The 13,951-nt window shown below is 45.4% G+C and overlaps 1 protein-coding gene across 2 annotated transcripts in view; it reads left to right on the forward strand.

Annotated features, from left to right (window-relative positions):
• The window catches only part of LOC139571657 (formin-2-like), a 222,217-nt gene that overhangs the window by 21,947 nt on the left and 186,319 nt on the right, over window positions 1-13,951 (forward strand). For both annotated transcript variants that reach the window (XM_071394730.1, XM_071394731.1), the window contains exon 4: window positions 9,583-9,739. In XM_071394730.1, the coding sequence (XP_071250831.1) occupies window positions 9,583-9,739 (157 nt within the window). The remainder of the gene's footprint in view (window positions 1-9,582; window positions 9,740-13,951) is intronic.

Consider the following 13,951-nt stretch of genomic DNA (forward strand, 5'->3'; position numbering starts at 1 on the left):
AAATATCCCCCTGGTTCAGTATGTTAGACAGTAACTATCCCCCTGGTTCAGTATGTTAGACAGTAACTATCCCCCTGGTTCAGTATGTTAGACAGTAACTATCCCCCTGGTTCAGTCCCATTGTGTTGATATGCAGTATGTTAGACAGTAAATATCCCCCTGGTTCAGTATGTTAGACAGTAACTATCCCCCTGGTTCAGTATGTTAGACAGTAACTATCCCCCTGGTTCAGTATGTTAGACAGTAACTATCCCCCTGGTTCAGTCCCATTGTGTTGATATGCAGTATGTTAGACAGTAAATATCCCCCTGGTTCAGTATGTTAGACAGTAACTATCCCCCTGGTTCAGTATGTTATACAGTAACTATCCCCCTGGTTCAGTCCCATTGTGTTGATATGCAGTATGTTAGACAGTAACTATCCCCCTGGTTCAGTCCCATTGTGTTGATATGCAGTATGTTAGACAGTAACTATCCCCCTGGTTCAGTATGTTAGACAGTAACTATCCCCCTGGTTCAGTCCCATTGTGTTGATATGCAGTATGTTAGACAGTAACTATCCCCCTGGTTCAGTATGTTAGACAGTAAGTATCCCCCTGGTTCAGTCCCATTGTGTTGATATGCAGTATGTTAGACAGTAACTATCCCCCTGGTTCAGTCCCATTGTGTTGATATGCAGTATGTTAGACAGTAAATATCCCCCTGGTTCAGTATGTTAGACAGTAAATATCCCCTTGGTTCAGTATGTTAGACAGTAACTATCCCCCTGGTTCAGTCCCATTGTGTTGATATGCAGTATGTTAGACAGTAAATATCCCCCTGGTTCAGTATGTTAGACAGTAAATATCCCCCTGGTTCAGTATGTTAGACAGTAACTATCCCCCTGGTTCAGTCCCATTGTGTTGATATGCAGTATGTTAGACAGTAACTATCCCCCTGGTTCAGTCCCATTGTGTTGATATGCAGTATGTTAGACAGTAAATATCCCCCTGGTTCAGTATGTTAGACAGTAACTATCCCCCTGGTTCAGTCCCATTGTGTTGATATGCAGTATGTTAGACAGTAAATATCCCCCTGGTTCAGTATGTTAGACAGTAACTATCCCCCTGGTTCAGTCCCATTGTGTTGATATGCAGTATTTTAGACAGTAACTATCCCCCCGATTCAGTCCCATTGTGTTGATATGCAGTATGTTAGACAGTAAATATCCCCCTGGTTCAGTATGTTAGACAGTAAATATCCCCCTGGTTCAGTCCCATTGTGTTGATATGCAGTATGTTAGACAGTAACTATCCCCCTGGTTCAGTATGTTAGACAGTAAATATCCCCCTGGTTCAGTCCCATTGTGTTGATATGCAGTATGTTAGACAGTAAATATCCCCCTGGTTCAGTCCCATTGTGTTGATATGTTAGACAGTAAATACCCCCCTGGTTCAGTCCCATTGTGTTATGTAGTATGTTAGACAGTAAATACCCCCCTGGTTCAGTCCCATTGTGTTGATATGTTAGACAGTAAATATTCCCCTGGTTCAGTCCCATTGTGTTGATATGTTAGACAGTAACTATCCCCCTGGTTCAGTATGTTAGACAGTAAATATCCCCCTGGTTCAGTATGTTAGACAGTAAATACCCCCCTGGTTCAGTCCCATTGTGTTGATATGTTAGACAGTAAATACCCCCCTGGTTCAGTCCCATTGTGTTATGTAGTATGTTAGACAGTAAATATCCCCCTGGTTCAGTATGTTAGACAGTAAATATTCCCCTGGTTCAGTCCCATTGTGTTGATATGTTAGACAGTAAATATTCCCCTGGTTCAGTCCCATTGTGTTGATATGTTAGACAGTAACTATCCCCCTGGTTCAGTATGTTAGACAGTAAATATCCCCCTGGTTCAGTATGTTAGACAGTAAATATCCCCCTGGTTCAGTATGTTAGACAGTAAATATTCCCCTGGTTCAGTCCCATTGTGTTGATATGTTAGACAGTAACTATCCCCCTGGTTCAGTATGTTAGACAGTAAATATCCCCCTGGTTCAGTATGTTAGACAGTAAATATCCCCCTGGTTCAGTATGTTAGACAGTAAATATTCCCCTGGTTCAGTCCCATTGTGTTGATATGTTAGACAGTAACTATCCCCCTGGTTCAGTATGTTAGACAGTAACTATCCCCCTGGTTCAGTATGTTAGACAGTAAATATCCCCCTGGTTCAGTATGTTAGACAGTAAATATCCCCCTGGTTCAGTCCCATTGTGTTGATATGTTAGACAGTAAATATCCCCCTGGTTCAGTATGTTAGACAGTAAATATCCCCCTGGTTCAGTCCCATTGTGTTGGTATGTTAGACAGTAACTTTCCCCCTGGTTCAGTCCCATTGTGTTGATATGCAGTATGTTAGACAGTAAATACCCCCCTGGTTCAGTCCCAGTTTGTTGATATGCAGTATGTTAGACAGTAACTATCCCCCTGGTTCAGTATGTTAGACAGTAAATATCCCCCTGGTTCAGTATGTTAGACAGTAACTATCCCCCTGGTTCAGTCCCATTGTGTTGATATGCAGTATGTTAGACAGTAACTATCCCCCTGGTACAGTATGTTAGACAGTAACTATCCCCCTGATTCAGTCCCATTGTGTTGGTATGTTAGACAGTAAATATCCCCCTGGTTCAGTATGTTAGACAGTAATTATCCCCCTGGTTCAGTCCCATTGTGTTGATATGCAGTATGTTAGACAGTAACTATCCCCCTGGTTCAGTCCCATTGTGTTGATATGCAGTATGTTAGACAGTAACTATCCCCCTGGTTCAGTCCCATTGTGTTGGTATGTTAGACAGTAAATATCCCCCTGGTTCAGTCATCCCATTGTGTTGGTATGCAGTATGTTAGACAGTAAATATCCCCCTGGTTCAGTCCCATTGTGTTGGTATGCAGTATGTTAGACAGTAACTATCCCCCTGGTTCAGTATGTTAGACAGTAAATACCCCCTGGTTCAGTCCCATTGTGTTGGTATTTTAGACAGTAAATATCCCCCTGGTTCAGTATGTTAGACAGTAAATATCCCCCTGGTTCAGTCCCATTGTGTTGGTATGCAGTATGTTAGACAGTAACTATCCCCCTGGTTCAGTATGTTAGACAGTAAATATCCCCCTGGTTCAGTCCCATTGTGTTGATATGCAGTATGTTAGACAGTAACTATCCCCCTGGTTCAGTCCCATTGTGTTGATATGTAGTATGTTAGACAGTAAATGCCCACCTGGTTCAGTCCCATTGTGTTATTACAGTATCTCTTGAGGGACCAGCCTCTTGGCTAGCTGTTGGTACTAGCCTCCTGGCTAGCTGTTGATACAGTGTCTCTCTGGAGGGACTAGCCTCCTGGCTAGCTTTTGGTACAGTGTTTCTCTGGAGGGACTAGCCTCCTGGCTTGCTGTTGGTACAGTGTCTCTCTGGAGGGACCAGCCTCCTGGCTAGCTGTTGGTACAGTGTCTCTCTGGAGGGACCAGCCTCCTGGCTAGCTGTTGGTACAGTGTCTCTCTGGAGGGACCAGCCTCCTGGCTAGCTGTTGGTACAGTGTCTCTCTGGAGGGACCAGCCTCCTGGCTAGCTGTTGGTACAGTGTCTCTCTGGAGGGACCAGCCTCCTGGCTAGCTGTTGGTACAGTGTCTCTCTGGAGGGACCAGCCTCCTGGCTAGCTGTTGGTACAGTGTCTCTCTGGAGGGACTAGCCTCCAGGCTAGCTGTTGGTACAGTGTCTCTCTGGAGGGACCAGCCTCCTGGCTAGCTGTTGGTACAGTGTCTCTCTGGAGGGACCAGCCTCCTGGCTAGCTGTTGGTACAGTGTGCCTCTGGAGGGACAAGCCTCCTGGCTAGCTGTGTGAACACTGCACTGCTGCATGTTGTAGCAATAACAGAGAATGACAGCACGTCTGCGCTCCCTCCCTGCCTGACTCATGTGCTCCTCAGAGGTATACAAATGTGACCGGTTTCAGATTGTAGCCTGATGTCCTAATCTGGTCATGGGAACACTAAGGCAAAGTGTAGTTGATTACAGACAGGAAAGGACGGGGCAGGGCAGCTCTCAGGCTTTGACCTGTGAATATATGATCGTTCTTTGCCCCTGCCCTCCATCTCTCCCCTCTCCTCCCTGTGCAGCACAGAGCAGCAGTATAGAGAAGGAGAAAGCATAGTCATAAAGCAACCTGATCTGACTGCAAGCTGCCCCATCAGCCTGTGCAAAACCCTGTGACTAGCCTGAAGCTACAAGAACAGCAGGGAGAAGAGACCAGTCCACTATATCAGGCTCTCTGAGGATGGACTGGTCAGAGTTACCATGAGAACAGCAGGGAGAAGAGACCAGTCCACTATATCAGGATCTCTGAGGATGAACCTGGTCAGAGTTACCATGAGAACAGGAGGGAGAAGAGACCCACTATATCAGGCTCTCTGAGGATGAACTGGTCAGAGTTACCATGAGAACAGGAGGGAGAAGAGACCAGTCCACTATATCAGGCTCTCTGAGGATGGACTGGTCAGAGTTACCATGAGAACAGGAGGGAGAAGAGACCCACTATATCAGGCTCTGAGGATGGACTGGTCAGAGTTACCATGAGAACAGCAGGGAGAAGAGACCCACTATATCAGGCTCTCTGAGGATGGACTGGTCAGAGTTACCATGAGAACAGCAGGGAGAAGAGACCCACTATATCAGGCTCTCTGAGGATGGACTGGTCAGAGTTACCATGAGAACAGCAGGGAGAAGAGACCCACTATATCAGGCTCTGAGGATGGACTGGTCAGAGTTACCATGAGAACAGCAGGGAGAAGAGACCCACTATATCAGGCTCTCTGAGGATGGACTGGTCAGAGTTACCATGAGAACAGGAGGGGAGGGCAGCGACGCCCAATGTTTCTGGGGATGGACTGGTCAGAGTTACCATGAGAACAGCAGGGGAGGGCAGCGACGCCCAGTGTTTCTGGGGACTGCTGCAGTTTCACAGAGGATGCAGCATCTTAGAGAGTTTCAGGATCACAGACCGGTGAACGGGAAGAAGTGCCAGCCTGGCAGTAACTCACTGCATTGTCAGAAGAGGAACAGAGGACAGCAGAGCAGAGGGAAAAATACCACCGTTTACAACCCTGAGAAAAAAAACACCACCGTTTACCACCTCGAGGGATTTGTTGATTTTATTTTTCTTAAATGCAAACTCCACATTTTCCCTCAGCGTTCCTGGTGATAATGGAATACCTACATGTTCCTAACAGGAGTGGTGCAGAGAGCTGATTCCAGAGGCAATGCGCCATAAAATGGAATATTCTGTCCAGGAACTGACAGATTAAAGCGGACAAGGACATGGCGAATATGTCAGAGTCAGGCGTAGAGACCGATGGGAGCTTTTCCTCCTCCTCCCTGGCTCTAGCTAATGATGATGTGGGGGCCTCTGAGTGTGTGGTGCTGTCTCAGGTTCCTGAGCTAGTCCGAGAGCTACTAACCATCAACGGCCAGGGAAGAGGGGAGGAGAGGGAGAGGAGACTGGACCTAGCATGGCTCAAACTCAAACAGACCGTCCGGAGGAAATGCAACCTGTTTGAGCACCTGCAGGTTAGCATGGGAGCAATATGCACAAGGCTGTGTCTCTGTCCCAAGTACGGTAGCACCCTATTCCCTATGTAGTGCACTACTTTTGACCAGGGGCCATTTGGGACAGGTCCTGTTGTTCTTCGATCTAACATGGTTGAGTACACACGGCGTGTGATGTCACTGAGCGGTCATGGACTGTTTCCGTTGAGTTTTGCATCTGAAATGGGATTTGTCCATGTGATTGGTAGACATGATTGTAGAATGAATAATGACACCCTATTCCCTTTATAGTGCACTACTGTAGACCAGAATGGTACCCTATTCCCTATATAGTGCACTACTGTAGACCAGAATGGTGCCCTATTCCCTATATAGTGCACTACTGTAGACCAGAATGGCACCCTATTCCCTTTATAGTGCACTACTTTAGACCAGGACCCATAGTGCACTAAATAGGGAATAACATAGTACATGGGATTGATTTTAAGAAATTTGGCCTAATTAATTTTATTATGGATTTTCTATTCTGAGAAAAACAAACTTTCAGGGTTTCCGTTAAGATGGCGTGGAAAATATGGCACTGTACAATGTGACTGTCGGGAGTAGGCTACAGTATAAGAGGACTGGAGGACTGTATATTAATGTCTAAGATGCATAACATTTCCACACCCTAATTGTAGTCTAACCAATACTCATTTCGCCTATGGTAGGCCTACAGTATATCTAAAAATGTATTTTTTTCAATGACTTGACTCTCCGCCAATAATTACATTTAGACGATTTGAGGATTCTACATTAATATCGAAGGGGCATTTTCTGTCAGATATTCTCACAGATCCTAAGGGGCTTTTATATAATTCTAAATTAATATCGAAGGGGCATTTTCTGTTAGGATCTGTGAGAATATCTAAGGGGCTTCTTAATAAATAATAATCGCTTTGTTTAAAAAGTAACTATTTTGGAGATTTTATTTTCATTTAACCTCGAGTGAGCGAGGGGGAAAAAGGCAGTTCTTGAACATGGGGTGAGACATTCTCACTAATTTGTAAATAAAGCCAGTTTGTTATTTAGAATGATTTATTTCTGGAGAAACTTAATTATTTAGCAGACATCACTGGCTTATATTCAGTCAACACATATATCTTAAGAATAGAAGGCTATATTTAACAATATTTGAGATTATTTCATTTGTTTTTAAATGATGGTGATCGATTTTAATCTGAATAAAGGCCAAAATAATATTTATTAAGGCCAAAATATAGCCCTGCTAATAGCCATAATGACGCTGTACAACGTGACCGTGTGTTTGAAAATAGTATTTTCCAGTAAGCAACAATTTTTTTTGCCTTCATTGGACAACTTTGTTCCAATATTTCTGTAGTTCAGTGATATTCATTCCCATAGTAATTCGTTATGGATCCATAACTAAATAAACATCTGCATTTTGAAAGATTATTTGTATCATTATTTTATTAACGAAAGCATAAAGATGCTGATGACGAAATGCAGTACTGTACAGTATATGCTTTTAAATATGAATAATAAAGCATTTTGAAGATAGTAGCCACCTGCATTAGTTTATTAGGCAACTGTGCAGTCTGACAAGTAAACACAGCCTACATTACATACTGTAGTAACCATGGAAAATGCCAGTATTCCGTAAGGGAGAGCAGGCCATGTCCAGACTTTCTCGGTGACCTCAAGTACCTTCAATAATTGCTGTACTAGAGAATTCGGGCACGTGGGAGACCGGCGTTCAGTTCCCCGATGGGGAGAAAGGAGTAGGCTGTGCTTGTAAATAAGAATGTGTTCCTGATTCCATGTGGTGTTATTTCATCGTCGTAATGTCGTCACTATTATTCTACAATGTAGAAAATGGTAAAAATAAATCAATCCTGGAATGAGTAGGTGTTTAAACTTTTGACTGGTACTTGCTTAATTCTGATTTAATATTATGGTGTTTCTATTCCAAGAAAAACTAAAAACCCTCTGGGTTTCTGTTAGTATGGAACGGATAATAAGGCGCTGTACAACGTGACGGTCGGCAGTACAGTACTGGGCTATTTAGCTGAAGAATCCCAATGTTGTGCTGGCAGGGCACGTGGGAGACCGGGGTTCAATTCCCCGACTAATTTGTTCTTAACGGACTTTCCTAGTTAAATAAAGTTTACACGAAGAGCAGAGAAGAGCACATTTCTACACCCTAATATTCTAATTCTAGTCTAACCAAAACCCAAAAGGATATTAAGTGAAAATATAAATCTCATTGATTTATCAAGACCAGTCTAATTTAGATACAACTAATTTGTAAATAAAGCCAGTTTGTTATTTAGAATTATTTATTTATGTTTTTAGAGGGAGAGAAAACAAAAACCTACAGTTATCTCATGGGTCTCCCAGTCAAAGCTGGCATAGGTATTGAACCAGCATCTGTAGCAACACAGCTTGCACTGCTATGCAGGGTCTTAGACCGTTGCGTCACTCAGGCGCTGTACAACGTGACCGGTCAGGAGTGGCCTACACTACTACTACTACTACTACTACTACTACTACTACTACTACTACTACTACTACTACTACTACTACTACTACTACTACTACTACTACTACTACTACTACAGTAAGAGAGATAATCCTAACAAATAAAATAATTAAAACCTTAGTGTAACAACAGTTTTTAATAAGTAATACTGAAGTCGTGCGAAATTATCAGTTTCTATTTAGGTTTATGTCACCCATTAATTGTCAGAGACACAGTAGGACCCAAAAGCATAGTCAGTGCTCTAACTCCCCCTGGTGGTGGTCTGGAGCAATGATGTGGTGACACAGGATACTGTACTATATCACACATTACCTCTATCTCCCCCTGGTGGTGGTCTGGAGCAATGATGTGGTGACACAGGATACTGTACTATATCACACATTACCTCTATCTCCCCCTGGTGGTGGTCTGGAGCAATGATGTGGTGACACAGGATACCGTACTATACCACACATTACCTCTAACTCCCCCTGGTGGTGGTCTGGAGCAATGATGTGGTGACACAGGATACCGTACTATACCACACATTACCTCTAACTCCCCCTGGTGGTGGTCTGGAGCAATGATGTGGTGACACAGGATACTGTACTATACCACACATTACCTCTAACTCCCCCTGGTGGTGGTCTGGAGCAATGATGTGGTGACACAGGATACCGTACTATATCACACATTACCTCTATCTCCCCCTGGTGGTGGTCTGGAGCAATTAAGTGGTGACACAGGATACCGTACTATATCACACATTACCTCTAACTCCCCTTTGTGGTGGTCTGGAGCAATGAAGTGGTGACACAGGATACCGTACTATATCACACATTACCTCTATCTCCCCCTGGTGGTGGTCTGGAGCAATGAAGTGGTGACGCAGGATACCGTACTATATCACACATTACCTCTAACTCCCCTTTGTGGTGGTCTGGAGCAATGATGTGGTGACACAGGATACCGTATTAAACCACAAATTACCCCTAAGTCCCGCGGCGTAAGCTCACAACTTTTAAAGGAGGAACCACTGTCCTTTGGTCCCCTTACAGCATTATCTCCTATGTTATATTGTCCCCTTACAGCATTATCTCCTATGTTATATTGTCCCCTTATAGCATTATCTCCTATGTTCTATTGTCCCCTTACAGCATTATCTCCTATGTTATATTGTCCCCTTATAGCATTATCTCCTATGTTCTATTGTCCCCTTATAGCATTATCTCATATGTTATATTGTCCCCTTACAGCAGTATCTCCTATGTCCTATTGTCCCCTTACATCATTACCTCCTATGTTCTATTGTCCCCTTACAACATTAGATCTCCTATGTCCTATTGTCCCCTTATAGCATTATCTCCTTATGTCCTCTATTGTCCCCTAATCACATTAGATCTCCTCTTTTATCCTCTGTCCATTTATCATATTTAATCTTATGTCCTCATGTATCTCATGTATGCCATATTATCTCTCTCCCTCCCCCAGCAAGACCAGCTGTACACGTGGGCAGCGGTCAGCCAGCCCCCCCACTCCATGGAACACTTTGAGGGCCGGGCCCCCCTCCCTGGGCACCTGAAGACCCTGTGGCCCCCACCCAGACCTGTGGGAGACGATAGACCAGGCCTCGTGTACACCGAGGAGGGTAGGGGTCCTCACCACATCCATATAGATACTATTATACTGTAGAGACTAGATCTGAAACAGCTAACTACTGTAACAGACCAGACCCCACCACATCCATATAGATACTATTATACTGTAGAGACTAGATCTGAAACCGCTAACTACTGTAACAGACCAGACCCCACCACATCCATATAGATACTATTATACTGTAGAGACTAGATCTGAAACAGCTAACTACTGTAACAGACCAGACCCCACCACATCCATATAGATACTATTATACTGTAGAGACTAGATCTGAAACAGCTAACTACTGTAACAGACCAGACCCCACCACATCCATATAGATACTATTATACTGTAGAGACTAGATCTGAAACAGCTAACTACTGTAACAGACCAGACCCCAACACATCCATATAGATACTATTATACTGTAGAGACTAGATCTGAAATAGCTAACTACTGTAACAGACCAGACCCCACCACATCCATATAGATACTATTATACTGTAGAGACTAGATCTGAAACAGCTAACTACTGTAACAGACCAGACCCCACCACATCCATATAGATACTATTATACTGTAGAGACTAGATCTGAAACAGCTAACTACTGTAACAGACCAGACCCCACCACATCCATATAGATACTATTATACTGTAGAGACTAGATCTGAAACAGCTAACTACTGTAACAGACCAGACCCCACCACATCCATATAGATACTATTATACTGTAGAGACTAGATCTGAAACAGCTAACTACTGTAACAGACCAGACCCCACCACATCCATATAGATACTATTATACTGTAGAGACTAGATCTGAAACAGCTAACTACTGTAACAGACCAGACCCCACCACATCCATATAGATACTATTATACTGTAGAGACTAGATCTGAAACAGCTAACTACTGTAACAGACCAGACCCCACCACATCCATATAGATAATATTATACTGTAGAGACTAGATCTGAAACAGCTAACTACTGTAACAGACCAGACCCCAATACATCCATATAGATACTATTATACTGTAGAGACTAGATCTGAAACAGCTAACTACTGTAACAGACCAGACCCCACCACATCCATATAGATACTATTATACTGTAGAGACTAGATCTGAAACAGCTAACTACTGTAACAGACCAGACCTCACTACATCCATATAGATACTATTATACAATACCTTCTACCAAGGTGGGTAGGTGCCCTCACTACATCCATATAGATACTATTATACAATACCTTCTACCAAGGTGGGTAGGTGCCCTCACTACATCCATGTAGATACTATTATACAATACCTTCTACCAAGGTGGGTAGGTGCCCTCACTACATCCATGTAGATACTATTATACAATACCTTCTACCAAGGTGGGTAGGTGCCCTCACTACATCCATGTAGATACTATTATACAATACCTTCTACCAAGGTGGGTAGGTGCCCTCACTACATCCATGTAGATACTATTATACAATACCTTCTACCAAGGTGGGTAGGTGCCCTCACTACATCCATATAGATACTATTATACAATACCTTCTACCAAGGTGGGTAGGTGCCCTCACTACATCCATATAGATACTATTATACAATACCTTCTACCAAGGTGGGTAGGTGCCCTCACTACATCCATGTAGATACTATTATACAATACCTTCTACCAAGGTGGGTAGGTGCCCTCACTACATCCATGTAGATACTATTATACAATACCTTCTACCAAGGTGGGTAGGTGCCCTCACTACATCCATGTAGATACTATTATACAATACCTTCTACCAAGGTGGGTAGGTGCCCTCACTACATCCATGTAGATACTATTATACAATACCTTCTACCAAGGTGGGTAGGTGCCCTCACTACATCCATATAGATACTATTATACAATACCTTCTACCAAGGTGGGTAGGGGCCCTCTACATCCATGTAGATACTATTATACAATACCTTCTACCAAGGTGGGTAGGTGCCCTCACTACATCCATATAGATACTATTATACAATACCTTCTACCAAGGTGGGTAGGTGCCCTCACTACATCCATATAGATACTATTATACAATACCTTCTACCAAGGTGGGTAAGCCTCATTCCTTAGCCAGGGTGGAGAGCTTGTAGCCTCGTTCCTTAGCCAGGGTGGAGAGCTTGTAGCCTCGTTCCTTAGCCAGGGTGGAGAGCTTATAGCCTCGTTCCTTAGCCAGGGTGGAGAGCTTATAGCCTCGTTCCTTAGCCAGGGTGGAGAGCTTATAGCCTCGTTCCTTAGCCAGGGTGGAGAGCTTATAGCCTCGTTCCTTAGCCAGGGTGGAGAGTTTATAGCCTCGTTCCTTAGCCAGGGTGGAGAGCTTATAGCCTCGTTCCTTAGCCAGGGTGGAGAGCTTATAGCCTCGTTCCTTAGCCAGGGTGGAGAGCTTGTAGCCTCGTTCCTTAGCCAGGGTGGAGAGCTTATAGCCTCGTTCCTTAGCCAGGGTGGAGAGCTTATAGCCTCGTTCCTTAGCCAGGGTGGAGAGCTTATAGCCTCGTTCCTTAGCCAGGGTGGAGAGCTTATAGCCTCGTTCCTTAGCCAGGGTGGAGAGCTTGTTCCTTAGCCAGGGTGGAGAGCTTGTTCCTTAGCCAGGGTGGAGAGCTTGTTCCTCAGCCAGGGTGGAGAGCGTGTAGCCTCGTTCCTCAGCCAGGGTGGAGAGCTTATAGCCTCGTTCCTTAGCCAGGGTGGAGAGCTTGTTCCTTAGCCAGGGTGGAGAGCTTGTTCCTTAGCCAGGGTGGAGAGCTTGTTCCTTAGCCAGGGTGGAGAGCTTGTTCCTTAGCCAGGGTGGAGAGCTTGTTCCTTAGCCTGGGTGGAGAGCTTGTTCCTCAGCCAGGGTGGAGAGCTTGTTCCTCAGCCAGGGTGGAGAGCTTGTTCCTCAGCCAGGGTGGAGAGCTTGTTCCTCAGCCAGGGTGGAGAGCTTGTTCCTCAGCCAGGGTGGAGAGCTTGTTCCTCAGCCAGGGTGGAGAGCTTGTTCCTCAGCCAGGGTGGAGAGCTTGTTCCTCAGCCAGGGTGGAGAGCTTGTTCCTCAGCCAGGGTGGAGAGCTTGTTCCTCAGCCAGGGTGGAGAGCGTGTAGCCTCGTTCCTCAGCCAGGGTGGAGAGCGTGTAGCCTCGTTCCTCAGCCAGGGTGGAGAGCGTGTAGCCTCGTTCCTCAGCCAGGGTGGAGAGCTTGTAGCTTCGTTCCTTAGCCAGGGTGGAGAGCTTGTAGCCTCGTTCCTTAGCCAGGGTGGAGAGCTTGTAGCCTCGTTCCTTAGCCAGGGTGGAGAGCTTGTAGCCTCGTTCCTTAGCCATGGTGGAGAGCTTGTAGCCTCGTTCCTTAGCCATGGTGGAGAGCTTGTAGCCTCGTTCCTTAGCCATGGTGGAGAGCTTGTTCCTTAGCCAGGGTGGAGAGCTTGTTCCTTAGCCAGGGTGGAGAGCTTGTTCCTCAGCCAGGGTGAAGAGCTTGTTCCTTAGCCAGGGTGGAGAGCTTGTTCCTTAGCCAGGGTGGAGAGCTTGTTCCTCAGCCAGGGTGGAGAGCTTGTTCCTCAGCCAGGGTGGAGAGCTTGTTCCTCAGCCAGGGTGGAGAGCTTGTTCCTTAGCCAGGGTGGAGAGCTTGTTTCTTAGCCAGGGTGGAGAGCTTGTTCCTTAGCCAGGGTGGAGAGCTTGTTCCTTAGCCAGGGTGGAGAGCTTGTTCCTCAGCCAGGGTGGAGAGCTTGTTCCTTAGCCAGGGTGGAGAGCTTGTTCCTTAGCCAGGGTGGAGAGCTTGTTCCTTAGCCAGGGTGGAGAGCTTGTTTCTTAGCCAGGGTGGAGAGCTTGTTTCTTAGCCAGGGTGGAGAGCTTGTTTCTTAGCCAGGGTGGAGAGCTTGTTTCTTGGCCAGGGTGGAGAGCTTGTTCCTTGGCCAGGGTGGAGAGCTTGTTCCTCGGCCAGGGTGGAGAGCTTGTTCCTCGGCCAGGGTGGAGAGCTTGTTCCTCGGCCAGGGTGGAGAGCTTGTTCCTCGGCCAGGGTGGAGAGCTTGTTCCTCGGCCAGGGTGGAGAGCTTGTTCCTCGGCCAGCGTGGAGAGCTTGTTCCTCGGCCAGGGTGGAGAGCTTGTTCCTCGGCCAGGGTGGAGAGCTTGTCGCTTTGGCTTTTGTTCTGGTAGAGTTGAGCTTCCTGTTTTATACCAGGGGTTTTATGAGGATGATGCGTCTCTGTGCCTTGAAACATGTGACT

The sequence above is a fragment of the Salvelinus alpinus genome, chromosome 3, assembly GCF_045679555.1.
Source record: "Salvelinus alpinus chromosome 3, SLU_Salpinus.1, whole genome shotgun sequence".
NCBI classification, from domain to species: Eukaryota; Metazoa; Chordata; class Actinopteri; order Salmoniformes; family Salmonidae; genus Salvelinus; species Salvelinus alpinus.